This window comes from Balaenoptera acutorostrata, chromosome 10 (assembly GCF_949987535.1).
Source record: "Balaenoptera acutorostrata chromosome 10, mBalAcu1.1, whole genome shotgun sequence".
NCBI classification, from domain to species: Eukaryota; Metazoa; Chordata; class Mammalia; order Artiodactyla; family Balaenopteridae; genus Balaenoptera; species Balaenoptera acutorostrata.
In genome coordinates, this window is record NC_080073.1 from 69,529,021 (window position 1) to 69,542,852 (window position 13,832).

A 13,832-nucleotide genomic window follows, 5' to 3' on the forward strand; every position below is an offset into this window, starting at 1 on the left:
TATTCTACACACGACACACAAATGTACGTGCAAAACTACCTTCCTTTTTTTTCTGTAAAATATAAATGGTAGCGTATAATGTTGTTTTGCATCTTGTTTCTCTTTTTTCTACTTTATCTTTAAAATCATGTCAGATTAGTACATAAAATTTCATACTGTGTAATGGCTCTACTGTATAAACGTACCGTAAATTCATGTAACATTTAAGTTGCTGCCAATTTATGTGCTATCATAACCAAGGCTACACTGAATACTTTGTAGACCTAACATTTCTGCACACAGGAATAAATATATTTGTATAGGCAACAGGAAGAAATGAGAATGCTGGATCAAAGTGCATGTGCATTTAAAATTTTTTTTTAATTAATTAATTTTATTTTTGGCTGTGTTGGGTCTTTGTTGCTGTGCGTGGGCTTTCTTTAGTCGCGGTGAGCGGGAGCTACTCTTCGTTGCGGTGTGCGGGCTTCTCATTGCGGTGACTTCTCTTGTTGCAGAGCATGGGCTCTAGGCATGCGGGCTTCAGTAGTTGTGGCTCGTGGGCTCTAGAGCACAGGCTCAGTAGTTGTGGCGCACGGACTTAGTTGCTCCGCGGCATGTGGGATCTTCCTGGACCAGGGCTCCAACCTGTGTCCCCTGCATTGGCAGGCGGATTCTTAACCACTGTGCCACGAGGGAAGCCTCCTTACTTTTTAGATATGTACCAAAATATTTGTGGGTGAAATCATCTGATTTGCTTCAAAATGGTCTGGGAAGAGGAAGTGAGTGTGGCTATAGATGAAGCCAGGCTGACCATGAGTTGATGGTTGTTTGTTGGGTCTGGGTTATGAGTTCATGGGGGTGCATCATATTATTCTGTCTACTTTTGCATATGTTCTAAATTCTCCATAACAAAAAGTAAAAACAAAAAGTGAGGAGGATTATTGAGATTTAGGGTTGGGGGGAGAAGCCAGGCATCTGCTAGAAGATATTGCTCAGGCAAAGCTCTGAGGGAGTGAGGCTTTTGGGTGTGTGAGGCCCCAGTGTTTCACAGGCGCTGGAGCGTGAAGCTGTGCCAGGCGCTTCGGGTACCAAGATGACTGAGGCTCAGTCCCTACCCTCCAGGACAAAGACCAGTCTCAATGGAGGGCCCTGGCTCAGGGCAAGCGAGACCAGAACCCAGTAGGAGAGCCCTGAAGGGCCTGTGAAGCTTGAATAAGGGGAACAGAAGCAGTTGTCATTATTCTGGAAGTGCTGGGAGACCAAGTGGTAAAAGGAGGCATCAGGCAGAGACCACCCAGTGTGCTAGGAATAGGGAAGCCTGAGGATGGAGCAGCAAGAATGTGATTATCCAGGCTCCCAACCAAATCTTTGCTGGAATTGTAGGAAACTGACCTTCGCTTTAGAAGTCTGACTTCTTTTTGTGTTCTTACTGGGTGACTTTGGGCAAGTTACTTAAACTCTCTGATCCTCAGTTTTTTCTTCTGTAAAATGGGGATCATAATAGGGCCCACCCCATAAGGTTGCTGTTCTATTAAATGAGAAAATATTTGTAAACCACTGAAAAGAGTTTGTGTTAGTTATTATTATCATCGGAGTTTCAGGGAGGAAGTTGCCTTCTCTTGGGGCAAGAAGGTGGAGACATCAGTTATTAAAATGAGAGAACCTCAGTGGGGAGGTGGGAACATCATATTACTCTTCTCTGCCAGCCCCTAATAGGTTGGTGATTTATTTTTAATTAAAAAAGCTGTTTTCTTACAGTGGTGAGCAGGGTCAGATGCAGAAAAGAAGTTGTAGAGAAAAGATTAAATAAAATCCACTGGACCTTGTGAGAAAGTGTGGTTGGCCAGAGTGGTGAGTGTCTCAGGCCAAGAGCCCAGTTCCAGAAACTCCCTCTAGGCCCCCGTTGCCCTCTTGGGGTGGCTTCTGGAACAGGGGGTCTACAGGAGTGAAAGGTCAGGCCCCGTGGTGGGGGGGTGGGGCCCAAGCAGGCTCCTCCCGCTGTGGGGAGCACCGGCCTTCCCCCTTCAAGGCTGTGGCTCTGGGACCACTTCCTCCTTCCTCACTCTGAAGCAGGGAGCAGGCCTGCTGAGGCCTCAGGAAAAACGGGACTCCAGGATGCCTTAGCACACCTATGACCCCAGGTGGGGGTGGCTGAGTGTGCTGGTTGGAGACCTCTCTCCCTGCTTCAGGGGTAGCTGAGGGCCACCCTGGAGGCCTGCAGGATGGAGGGGGCGAGTAAGGAGAAGCTGTCATCTGTGTCCAATCTGGTGACTGTGTTTGAGAATAGCAGGTACGGGGTAGTGGAGGTGGGAAGGGTCACCATGGCCAACTGGCAGTCTCCCTCGAGCTCCTCTGCCCACCCCTGGGCCCTTGGGCAGCCCAGAGCCTCCCAGTCTCTAGGCTAAGGAGCAGGGCTGGGGCCACCTTGGACCCTCACAGTGAGCATTTCTCTCTCTGGGCCCTGTCCTGCACACCTCCTCCTGTCTGGGCAGTGTCCACGTCTCTCGGCCATGGGTTCCTTGGAGCATGGGAGAGTGTTGTTGGGGCACCAGGCCTGGGCAGGGGTGAGAGCGTGTGTGTTGATGTGTTGGGGAGAGTCCAGACGTGTGTGTAATTATGAGTGAGCGTGGGTGAACCAGATGCCGTGTTTGGGCTGCAGAACTCCAGCAGAAATAATAGCTAATACTTATCAAGTGCTTACTCCCTATGAGTAGGATAACCATACAATTTATCATTTAGACCAGGACACAATGGAAACTGAAAGTGAATACCATTAAATTTTTTTGGTGGGAGGGAGGGGACAATAGGAAAGGTTGAGACTGTCACAGGCAAACCAGGATGTGTGGTCAGCCTACCTATAGGGCACTGTTCTAAGTGCGTTTGCTACTTATTTCATTTAATCATCTAACAGCCTATTGGGGGTAGGTTCCACCTCTATACCCATCTTACAGATGAGAAAGGGGAGGCACGGAGAGGTGGGGAGGCTTTAAGTGCTTTAAGTTCATGGGCAAGGAGCAATGCAGGGGCTTCCATCTGAAGGGAGAAGGCTGGACCGGATGTGTGGAGGTCATTGTGTGTCTGTATGTGACATTAATCCATTCTGCAGGCATTTCTTAAGCCCAGGACTGTGTTAGGGATTGTGACTGTTGTAGGTAGGGTTCTCTGGAAATAGACTCCGGGGTAGAGATTTGCTTCAGGAAATTTACCGGGGAGGCTTTTGGGAACAATACCTGTGCGGGTGAGGGAGGCAGCTTTGGGCACAGGGAGAGGTTGAACTGCCGAGCACTTGCCACAGAGGCTGCAGCCTGTCCCAGAGAGCCCTGGAGCTGGAGGCCTCTCAGGCTGTTCCGGATGAGGCAAAGGGCTAGGTCTTTGTACCCCCACATGGACTAGTCATTGGATGTGGACTTGACCTTAGATGAGGTAGCTCTCTTCCAGAGAGGGCAATTCCCGGGGAGGGACTCAGTCAATAACCTGTCAGCCACCATACCACCAGCAGCTGGGGGAAGAGTGCCTCAGTGCTGAGGGGGTGTGGGTGGCACAGCACAGCATCGCACAGGAACTGTATCGGATGCAGGAGCCTAAAGAATGATCCCTGCCCGGAGGACTTCTGTCTTTGGTGCTAAGCTCATGGAATGACCATGATGCCGGGTCATGGACAGTAGATATCCTGGGAGAGGCCTTAACGCTCTGCTAAGTGTACTCAGAGCAGGCAAAGCCTCCTGTGGGCTTCATGGTGGAGGCAGCATAGACGTGGACCTAGAAGGGCAGTTCAGCTTCCTGAGCGGGTGACCTGACCCTGCCTCTCCCAGAGGGCTTTGCCGGGCACGTTCTGTTCAGCACCGAGGACAGCTCTAGGCAGCACCTTCCTGGACCACCACCCCACTCAACACGCCAGGCATGCCCAGTGGAGACCCTCAGCATGTGTGCTCTGCCTAGGCAGCACTCCTAGCAGGAGGAGGCAGCCCTCAGACCAGATGGAGTCAGAGGAGGTCTTGTCGGGAGGGTGAGAGTCACCCCTTACTGTGTGAGGGGCCCCATGCCAGCTGCCTTGGCCTGGGCTTTCTTGTGAGGCACTTCCTTTCAGTGCCTTAACTGATCTGAAACTGAGGGGTGAAGAGGAAACAGAAGCTGGTCTGGGCACTTGGACAGAAATGCAGAAGCTGAAACCAAATGTAGAACGGAAAGCCTGAGACTCAGCTAATGCCACGAGCTGCAGACCAGTGGGCTGAGGAACTGTGGTGCACTGGAGTGCCAGAGAGGGGTGGAAGAGCCAGTGAGGAGCCATGGGGGACTGGGTCCCAATCCTGTCTCTGCCACCAACCAGGGTGTGACGTGGGGCAGGTCACTTTGACTCTCTGCACCTGTTTCTCCTTGACTCACGTGCGGAGGGGCAGTTTAAGGCTCAGGCTCGGGAGCCAGCCTGCCTGATTTGAATCCCACCTCTGCCCCCCTCTTGCTGCAAGATCCTCTCTTTTCCTAGCTGCAGAATAGGGGTAATGAGAAAATTTCTCACAGAGTTTTGAAGATTTTGTACCTGTCTGGTCCTCCATTTCCCAGCCTGCCTTTCTCATAAGGGTGCCCACCCTGTGCTGTCACCACAGGCCTTTCCACACCAAAGGGAATGGGTCCCAACCCAAGTCGTTGGATATATTCCTTGAGGGTGGCCTCTGTTATCTAAAGAATTTAACTGGCCTACAAATCCAATAGGTAGGATAACAAAGCCACACTATGAAAGCTCATCCCTGGAGGGAGAGGGAAACTGATCCCAGGCTGGCTTTTCCCACCACTAGAGGTGTGGAGGGCGTAGCTCACACTGAAAAGCCCCAGCTTTATCAGCTCTGCCCTCCCTTTAGAGTGTTCCATGGCTCCCACCTTCCCTCGATATATCAGTTACTGGGGTTTTAGGGGATTTCCTGCTTACAGAGACTTAAAACCAGGGGTGAGGTCCACAGGCGAGGTGATCTGGGAGGGCACTTAAAACCCTCTATGTGCAAAAAGAAGGGTCCCTAGCTGCATTTTAAACAGGGAAGTGTGTTGTTCCCCAGAAAGCAAGACACAGTCTACGCTGACTCATTTTGAAGACTGGAGTTCCCTCCAAGAAAGGTGTTGGGGAGGGAAGTAGAAGTCTCAGTCAGTTCTCCTGTGCACCAGGTACTCAGAGGCCAGTGAACATCTGTGATTTGCATTAATTGCCCCAAAATCCCCACCAGAGAGGTGCTATTCTTCTCCCTACTCTACAGGCTGGAAACCCTCAGGTCTGCTGTCTTCTCCTCAGGACCCCGGGAGCAGCATCCAGAGTCCACGGCCTGGAGGCCGGGCATCACCACCCTGGGTGCAGGCCTCCTTCGCCCACAGGGCCATGGGATAAGCCCACCGTGGAGGAGGCCGTGGACTCTGGGCCCAGGACGGTCAGCAGGAGGTATCTGAGCTCCCTGAAGAACAAGCTGTCCAGCAGGGACTGGAGGAAATCTTGCCAGGCTAGGACCTGCCCCGGCCCAGGGACACAGGTGCCCGAGGGGTAGAAGTGGGGAGCTGGGTGGGGGTCCCTCCACTGACCTCCTTCCCACACATTCTTTCCCAGCCAGAGCCAGCACTTCCCCAGGTGGGGTCTTGTGTGACCAGAGATCAGCTGAAAGCTAGATTCACACTCACCCCACCCTTAACAGCCTTTGATTAAGTGTCTAATATGCACCCCACTGCTGGCATTATTTCTCATACCCCTCACTATAGGAGTCTTTTAGTCATGGAAATTGAAACTCAGACAGCTTAAGGAACTTGTCCAAGGCCACACAGCTTGGAACCTAGTACCTTTCCCAGGGGCGGCCTCCGTTTACCCACTGAAGGGGGCAACAGTGCCAACTAGACATAGAGGTCAGCGCTAATTCCTGCCCTTAGACTCATCCTGGGCAGGTCACCTCCCTTCTCTGGGTTTCAGTTTTCTTGTCTGTGGAATTTAAGGGCTCGGCTGCACGAGGCTGTGCACCCTGGAGCTGGACTACCAGGGTACACGTCCCAGCTCTTCTGCTTACTATGTGACCTTGGGCAAGTCTCTTTAACCCCTTTGTGCTTGTTTCCTCATTTATAAGATGGGGATGGTGATCATAGTAGTACATACTATGTATACTGGTTATCAGTTGATGCATAACAAACTACGCCAAAATGTAGAGGCCAAATAGTTTATTATTTCTGACAGTTTTGTGGGTTGATTGGAATGCTATTGGATGGTTTTTCTGTTGGTCTCACTTGGAGTTTGTCTTAGCTCGGGATGACACAGCAAAATACCACAGACTAGGTGACTTAAACAGCAGAAATGCATTTTCTCACAGCTCTGCAGACTGGACATCCAAGATCAAGGTGCTGGCAGGGTTGGTTTCTGGTGAGGCTCCCTTCCTGGCTTGTAGATGGCCATCTTCTCACTATGTCCTCACACGACCTTTTCTCTGTTCACATGCTCTCCTGGTGTCCCTCCCTCTTATAAGGACACCAGTCTTAATGGATTAGGCTCTACCCTTCTATCTCAATTAACTTAATTACTAAAGGCCCTATTTCCAAAATATAGTCACATTGGAGGTTAGGGCTTCAATGTATTGATTTGGGGACACAATTCAGTCCATAACAGGGTCTCTCACGTGGCTGCAGTCAGATGTTGGCTGGGGTGGGAATGCCCAAGATAGCTCATCTCCCAAGCCTGGTGCCTGGGCAGGGACAGCTGGAAAGCTGTGCTCAGCTGGGATGCTGGCACGGCTGGACCCCTGGCTCCCTCTCACTGTAGTCCCAGGGCCTCTCCTCTCCATGTGGCCTCTCCAACAGGGCAGCTAGACCTCCAGATGTGGTAGTTCGTGGCTCCCAAGGGGGCACAAATGGAAGCTTCCAGGCCTCTTAAGGCTTAAGCCCAGAACTGGCTCAGCCTCACTCTGCCCCATTCTCTCAGTTAAATCGATCCCAGCGCCAGCCCAGATGAGTTGCAGGAGGGCATGAATCCCGGGAGGTATGTTTCACTGGGGCATCTTTGGATACTGCTCCCATCAGAGGAGACCAAAGCTCTGCTTCTCCTTCTCCTCCCAACTCCCCTGCAGGAGCCTGAGGAGAAGAGGATCGTCCAGGAGCTGCTGGAGACAGAGCAGGCCTATGTGGCACGCCTCCACCTGCTAGACCAGGCCAGTGGCCAGGACGCCCCCTCCTGAGCCCCAGCACCTGGGTGTCCTCACCCCACCCCTGCTCTCCCTTCTGACCCACCTCACAAGAGCTGAGAGTTAGGACCTCGGGGTTTGATTCTGGGAAGCCTTAGTCTTTTAACTCCATTGGCCGGAGTTCAGGCAGAAATCGGGATTTAGCTCATTAGTGCCACTCCTGGTTCCACTGTTGGTGCCTGGGCTGGTCTCACAGGAGCAGAGAACACTTCCAGGCCCCACACAGCATCCTCATCTGTCATTCCAACTCCCAACATCCTCACCATTGTTAGCCCTTCACACTTTATTAAGGAGCCCTAAGGCGAGAGGGTTAAATCACTGAACATCAGCAGTGGGATCTTGAGCCTGGCAAAGTCCAAGACTTGACAGACACGAGATAGGCCCATTTCTGACATTCATCAGCTGCCAGCCTTTGGCCAAGTCCCTGTGTCTCTAGGCCTTGGTTTGCCCATCTGTGAAGTGGCCAGAATACAATCTTCCCTGCTTCTCTCTCTTCCCAGGGTTTTTGTGAGGTTGATGGGAGATTAAGGAGGTGGAAGCATTCAGCAAGCTGGGGAGGGACCCCAAAGCCCCCTGGGACTGTGCTTGTCTCCCCCTGGGCTGGTGTTGGGGGTGGAGGTCCTTCTCTGCCACAGGCCCAGTGACCCAGCGGCGGCTGTAGGTGTTCTTCCAGGAGCTGCTGAAGGAGGCCCGCAGCAGCAAGGCCTTCCCCGAAGATGTGGTCAGGCTCATCTTCTCTAACACCTCCTCCATCTACCAGTTCCACGCTCAATTCTTCCTCCCAGAGCTGCAGCGGCGGCTGGACGACTGGTGAGGTCCAGCAGGAGCCCCTGAGGCCCCCTGACCACAGCCCTGGTCAGGTCCGGTTGCAGCCCCCAGGGAACTGGGTTTGGCCTATTATGCCCCTGCCCTTGCTGTGTGGCCATGACTCTCCTCCTCTGGGCTTGCTCTGTCTGCACAGTGAGGGGCTTGGACGAGGCGTGTGTGTGTGTGTGTGTGTGTGTGTGTGTGTGTGTGTGTGTGTGTCCTGGAGAAGGGGATGGATCAGGTCCTCACTAGGCTGAATGACTTAGGAGGCAGTGGAAATAACCGGCACTAACTGAGGGTTTCCTACTTGCCCTGCCTTGGGCTTTACACCTATTAACTCGCTTAATCTTCACATCAGCCTGCTGTGTGATGATGGCACTGTGGTTATGCAGGAACCCCTCTCTGTTTTCAGAGATGACCACTAAAGTATTTAGTGCTGAAATTAGTATCTTGCCAAAGAAATGCCATGATGTCTGGGATGTCCTTTAAAATTCTTTGTTAAAAAAGAATCTTAGTAATTGTAAAGTCCAGGGACGCATATATAGGGGTTCGTTATTCTTTTTATTTTATGATTGCTTAAAATTTTTTGCAATAATTTTTTTTTAAAAAAGACAACCCTGTGAGGTTGCCTACCATCATGCCCAGTTTTTTCAGATGGGAAAATTAAGGAATAGAGAGGCTAGGTGACTGGCCCAAGAACACACAGCTAGAGTAAGTGGTGCAGTTGGAAATCAAACTCAGGCAGGCCAGGTCCAGATGGTCAGTCCTTACCGCTCTGCTGTAACAGTTCCTGGGTCGAATGACCTTTTCTTACCTCTCTGAGCCTGGATTTCCTCCTCTCTAAGATGGGCCACTGACTGTCCCTCCTCCCCCACGCAGGGTTGTGAGAATTAAATGAGATGAGACATGCACCGAATCTTGGGCAGTGCTTGGCATGTGGCCCTTGTTATTGTTACATGAACAAGCAAACGGTGGTTATTGAATGCCTGTTGTGGGCCTGACACTGTACTGGGCCTTTGGAGGAATCCAATCCGTGGGAGAGAACAGCATCTGCCCTCAGGGGGTCTCACAGTCTAAGGGGGAGTGAACCACACACATGTGTGAGGATGACACGCCCCCCTATACCTGCACCCAGAAGTGCCGCAGAAAGGCTGTGTTGCGGGGGTGAGGGGAACCTCACCTAACCTGACCCTGTCTGGAGTCAAGAGAAGAGGTCCCCAGACTGAGGGCAATACCTGGTGCCCCTCCTGCAGGACGACCACCCCCCGCATTGGCGACGTGATCCAGAAGCTGGCCCCCTTCCTGAAGATGTACAGTGAGTATGTCAAGAACTTTGAGCGAGCCGCCGAGCTGCTGGCCACCTGGACTGACAAATCTCCACCCTTCCAGGAGGTTATCACCCGCATTCAGGTGAGGTTGGGGCGGGGGCGGGGCAGAGCCTGCACTGCCACCCCCAGTGTGCAGTGGCTCAGGTTCCCCAGTGATTTTGGGTACCTCCCTGGCTCAGTTGCTGCGCACTCCCCCAACCCTCAGGGGCAGCCTGACCCACCCCTTCCCCCTCTCACCCCCACGCTCTCCCTCCCCCCTCCCTCCCCAAGAGCAGCGAGGCCTCGGGCAGCCTGACCCTGCAGCACCACATGCTGGAACCTGTGCAGAGAATCCCACGCTATGAGCTGCTGCTCAAGGAGTATGTCCAGAAGCTGCCAGCCCAGGCCCCAGACCTGGCTGATGCCCAGAGTGAGGACACCCCCAGGGAATCCAGGGGGTTGGGGAGGTTCGAGCCGCTTCCATAATTTATGGAGCACCTACTAAAATGGTTATTATGACCATCAGCCATCAACATTGACGGCTGGTACTTCGTAGACATTGTCTATAGCATCAGCCACTTTTTTATAGACATTAAGGCTCAGAGAGGTTAAGTGACTTGCTCAAGGTCACACAGCCAAAAAGGAACAGAGCTGGGATTTGAAACCATGCCTTCACCCTCTGGATCTTGGGGGCATTGAAAGTCACAGAAGCCAACGGCCTAAGCCCTGTCTTTTGGTGGCTTCTAGTCTCTCCACTCTGGGTGGGAAATGGCCCCCATCATCCAAATACCTCATGTGCCAGGCTACAGGGGAGGGCTGCTCCTGGGGGTGCTCATGGCAGGCCCTGAGGCCACTTGGTTAAGCCTCAAGGACCTCCTGCCTCAGCCACAAGCCCCGTATTTTCAAGGGGTAACTCTGGCCCTGCCCCCATTTCAGAAGCCCTTGACATGATCTTCTCAGCCGCTCAGCACTCCAACGCAGCCATCACTGAGATGGTGAGCATCCCAGCCCTCGGAGTAGGAGCAGTGGGCATCCCCAGGGGCCCTGTCACCTCCTCCCTGCAGCTCTCAGCCTCCCCCAACCCACCCAGGTCTCTGTATCTCCTCATCCCCTGATCCTTCCTCACGACACCTGGCCCACCTCCCCCTCACACCCTGTCCCTGTCCACACAAGGCAAACCTTCCAGAAGCAGGCAGGCCCTGCCTGGCCTCGGCTGAAGGTGCACCTCCTGTCCCCAGGAGCGGCTGCAGGAACTGTGGGAAGTGTACCAGCGCCTGGGCCTGGAGGACGACATAGTAGACCCCTCCAACACCCTCCTGCGCGAGGGCCCTGTCCTCAAGATCTCCTTCCGCCGCATCGGCCCCATGGAGCGCTACCTTTTCTTGGTAGGGGGATGCTGGGGGGCCTGCCCCACACTGGGGAGGGAAGTCCATGGGCCCTCTGCCCCAGGTTCTGCCTGCCTGGCATCTACCCAGCTGGCACTGCAGGACGAACAGGGACGAGCCTGCTTCTCTATCCTTCTCTGCTTTGGCACCCAGGTGACTTGGGACAAGTCACGTGCTACCTCCAGGCCTCAGGAATTTCTAACTGAAGGGGTTCCCAGACATGCCTGGGAAGCAACAGAGTCAGAATTTGAACCCAGTCTGTTTGGCTCCAAAGCGTGTGGTATCAATCTGTGCTCTAGAGAGTGTACAGCAGGAGGGAATTAGGTTGGCTTCTAGGAAGAATTGCCCTGGTTTGCACTGAAGAAGCCAGGGTATCTCCTGGAGATCTGGAAACTGGTCCCACCTGAAGGTTTTGGGGAGGGAGCTACAATCTCTCATAAGCCCCTGCCACCCTTGGCCCCTGTGAGAAAGGCCTCGTAGGTTTCTGAGGTCTGATGTGGTCCCTTGATGCCCACAGATAGGGCAGCCCTTCAGTGACCTACCTGTTGGATTGGGGCTAGACAACCACTTCCTCATCACACCTGTGAGGTCCTGTGAGCTGGCCCAGCGGGTGGCGAGAGGGGAGGGAGACCCAGTGGGGCTCAGCCCACGCCCAGGGAAGCCTGCCTGATTGTCCTTCCTGCCCTTGCCACTGTGCACACACTCATGCTTGTGTCTCCTGCAGTTCAACAACATGCTGCTGTACTGTATGCCCAGGGTCATCCAGGTGGGCGCCCAATTCCAGGTCAGGACCCGTATCGACGTGGCCAGCATGAAGGTAAGAGGCACCCCAACCACCTTCGGGCTTTACCCCAAGGGTGGGACCGAGTATGGGGAGTAGCAGGAGGGACCAACCTGGGTCTCAGTCCAGGAACCCAGGTGTGTCAGGTCCGGGGCAACATGAAGGTGGAAAAGTTTTGGGGTTAGATCTGTCCCACCTGGCCTCCCAGCCTTCCTGTCCAGGGCCCTTCCCAGCTCCCAGCTTTGCTCTGCTTTCCCTACCATCTACATCAGTATTTTGAAAACTTTAATACGTGCGTGAATCCCCTGGGAGTCTTGTTAAAATGTGGTTCTGATTCAGGAGGTCCGGAGAGGGGCTGGAGATTCTGCATTTCTAACCAGCTCCCGGGTGATGCCAGTACTGCAGCTCCCCAGGCCACACTTTGAGTAGGAAGGGTCTCCACTTTCAGCTCAGCTGCTGACTTGAGTGTGTCCCCATCCAGAGATGGCCACAAATGAGCGGAGACAGCACAGCAGTCCATAGTAGTGCCCATCGACTGGGCGGTCACTGCGGGTTGGGTTGGGCCCTAAATCATCCCACTGGATCCTCTTCACAGCCCTGTGATATAGGGGCTGTTATTATCCTCTGCATTTTTTTGGTTTTTAAAAATCTTTTAAAAATAATAACTTTATTACCTAAAAATATAGATAATACACATTCCAAAATCAAACTATATCAAAAATATATGCAATATATGTTGCATATATATGCACCCCATCCCCTAGTTCCCCTTCCTGGAGGCAGCCTTTGCTTCTTGTGAGGCCTTCCAGAGGTAGTCTTTGCATACACAAACTAATAACATATTCATTATGGCTTCCTTACTTTTGTTTCACATAAACAGTGAGACTGTTTTTCACATTCACTATTCTGCGCTTGACTTTTTTAACTAACTACTAATTCTGGAGATGCTTGGAAGTCAGTTCGTTAGGAGCTTCCTCATCCTTTTGCATAGCTGCACAGCATCCTGGCATGTGGATGTACCGTAATTTGTTCAGCCAATCCTCTACTGACAGACATTTAGATTGTTCTCAGTTGTCAGTGTCTGCAAATGAGACTGCAGTGAATAACTGTGTACAGTATGCCTGTGTCTAAGTATATCTGTAGTTAATCCCACTTTTGAAAATAAGGAAATAAAGCGGTACATCCAGACAATGGAATATTATTCAGTGATAAAAAGAAATGAGCTATTAAGCCATGAAGAAACATGGAGGAAACTTAAATGCATATCACTAAGTGAAAGACGCCTATCTGAAAAGGCTACATATATACATACATACTATGTACAATACTATGTGATTCCAATGATACGACATTCTGGAAAAGACAAAACTATGGAGACAGCAAGAGGATCAGTGGTTACCAGTGGTTGGGGGAAGGGAGGGATGAACATGGAGGATTTTAAGGGCAGTAAAACTATTTTGTATGGTACTATAATGGTAGATAACAGTCATTACACATTTATCCAAACCCACAGAATGTACAACACCAAGAGTGAACCCTGATGTAAACTATGAACCTTGGGTAATAATGATGTGTCAGTGTAGATTCATTGATTCTAACAAATGTACCATTCTGGTGGGGGAATGTTATCAATGGAGGAGGCTGTGCATATGTGGGCTCAGGGAGTATATGGGAAATCTCTGTACCTTCCTCTCAATTATGCTGTGAACCTAAAACTGATGTTAAAAAAAAAGTCTTGGGCTTCCCTGGTGGCGCAGTGGTTGAGAATCTGCCTGCTAATGCAGGAGACACGGGTTCGAGCCCTGGTCTGGGAAGATCCCACATGCCGCGGAGCGGCTGGGCCCGTGAGCCACAGCTGCTGAGCCTGCGCGTCTGGAGCCTGTGCCCCGCAACGGGAGGGGCCGCGATAGTGAAAGGCCCGCGCACAGCGATGAAGAGCGGTCCCCGCACCGCGATGAAGAGTGGCCCCCACTTGCCGCAACTAGAGAAAGCCCTCGCACGAACCGAAGACCCAGCACAGCCAAAAATAAATAAATAAATAAATAAATAAATAAAATTTAAAATAAATAAATAAATAATAAAAAAGGCTGCTAGTAAAAAAAATTAAAAAAAAAAAAAAGTCTTTTTTAAAAATAAAAAAAAAACCAAGGCCCAGAAAGGTTAAGTAACTTGCTTGGGGGTCACACAGCAAATCCTGGTTTGCATGATCAAACTCAGGTATAACAGAGTCCAGAGCCTCTGTACCTAACCAGCATACTATACAATCTCCTACTAAGGCTTCAACCTGGAAAGATAAAGCATAGGGCGGAATTGCAGGCATAGTGGAGGAAATGGGAGGGGAAACTTCTTGACAGCCCCTCTCTGATCACTCCTGAGTCCT

The 13,832-nt window shown here is 51.7% G+C and overlaps 1 protein-coding gene across 2 annotated transcripts in view; it reads left to right on the forward strand.

Moving 5' to 3' along the window:
• Window positions 1-13,832, forward strand: part of FGD2 (FYVE, RhoGEF and PH domain containing 2) — a 51,247-nt gene that overhangs the window by 12,787 nt on the left and 24,628 nt on the right. Inside the window, exons 1-9 of one of the 2 annotated variants that reach the window (XM_007197941.3) lie at window positions 2,043-2,269; window positions 5,258-5,489; window positions 7,059-7,139; window positions 7,834-7,982; window positions 9,233-9,389; window positions 9,578-9,716; window positions 10,223-10,281; window positions 10,525-10,671; window positions 11,396-11,488. In XM_007197941.3, coding sequence (XP_007198003.1) covers window positions 2,202-2,269; window positions 5,258-5,489; window positions 7,059-7,139; window positions 7,834-7,982; window positions 9,233-9,389; window positions 9,578-9,716; window positions 10,223-10,281; window positions 10,525-10,671; window positions 11,396-11,488 — 1,125 coding nt within the window. In that variant the 5' untranslated portion in view covers window positions 2,043-2,201. Of the gene's footprint in view, window positions 1-2,042; window positions 2,270-5,257; window positions 5,490-7,058; window positions 7,140-7,833; window positions 7,983-9,232; window positions 9,390-9,577; window positions 9,717-10,222; window positions 10,282-10,524; window positions 10,672-11,395; window positions 11,489-13,832 lie in introns of those variants that run through there. The other variant, XM_057554833.1, reaches the window with a different exon arrangement.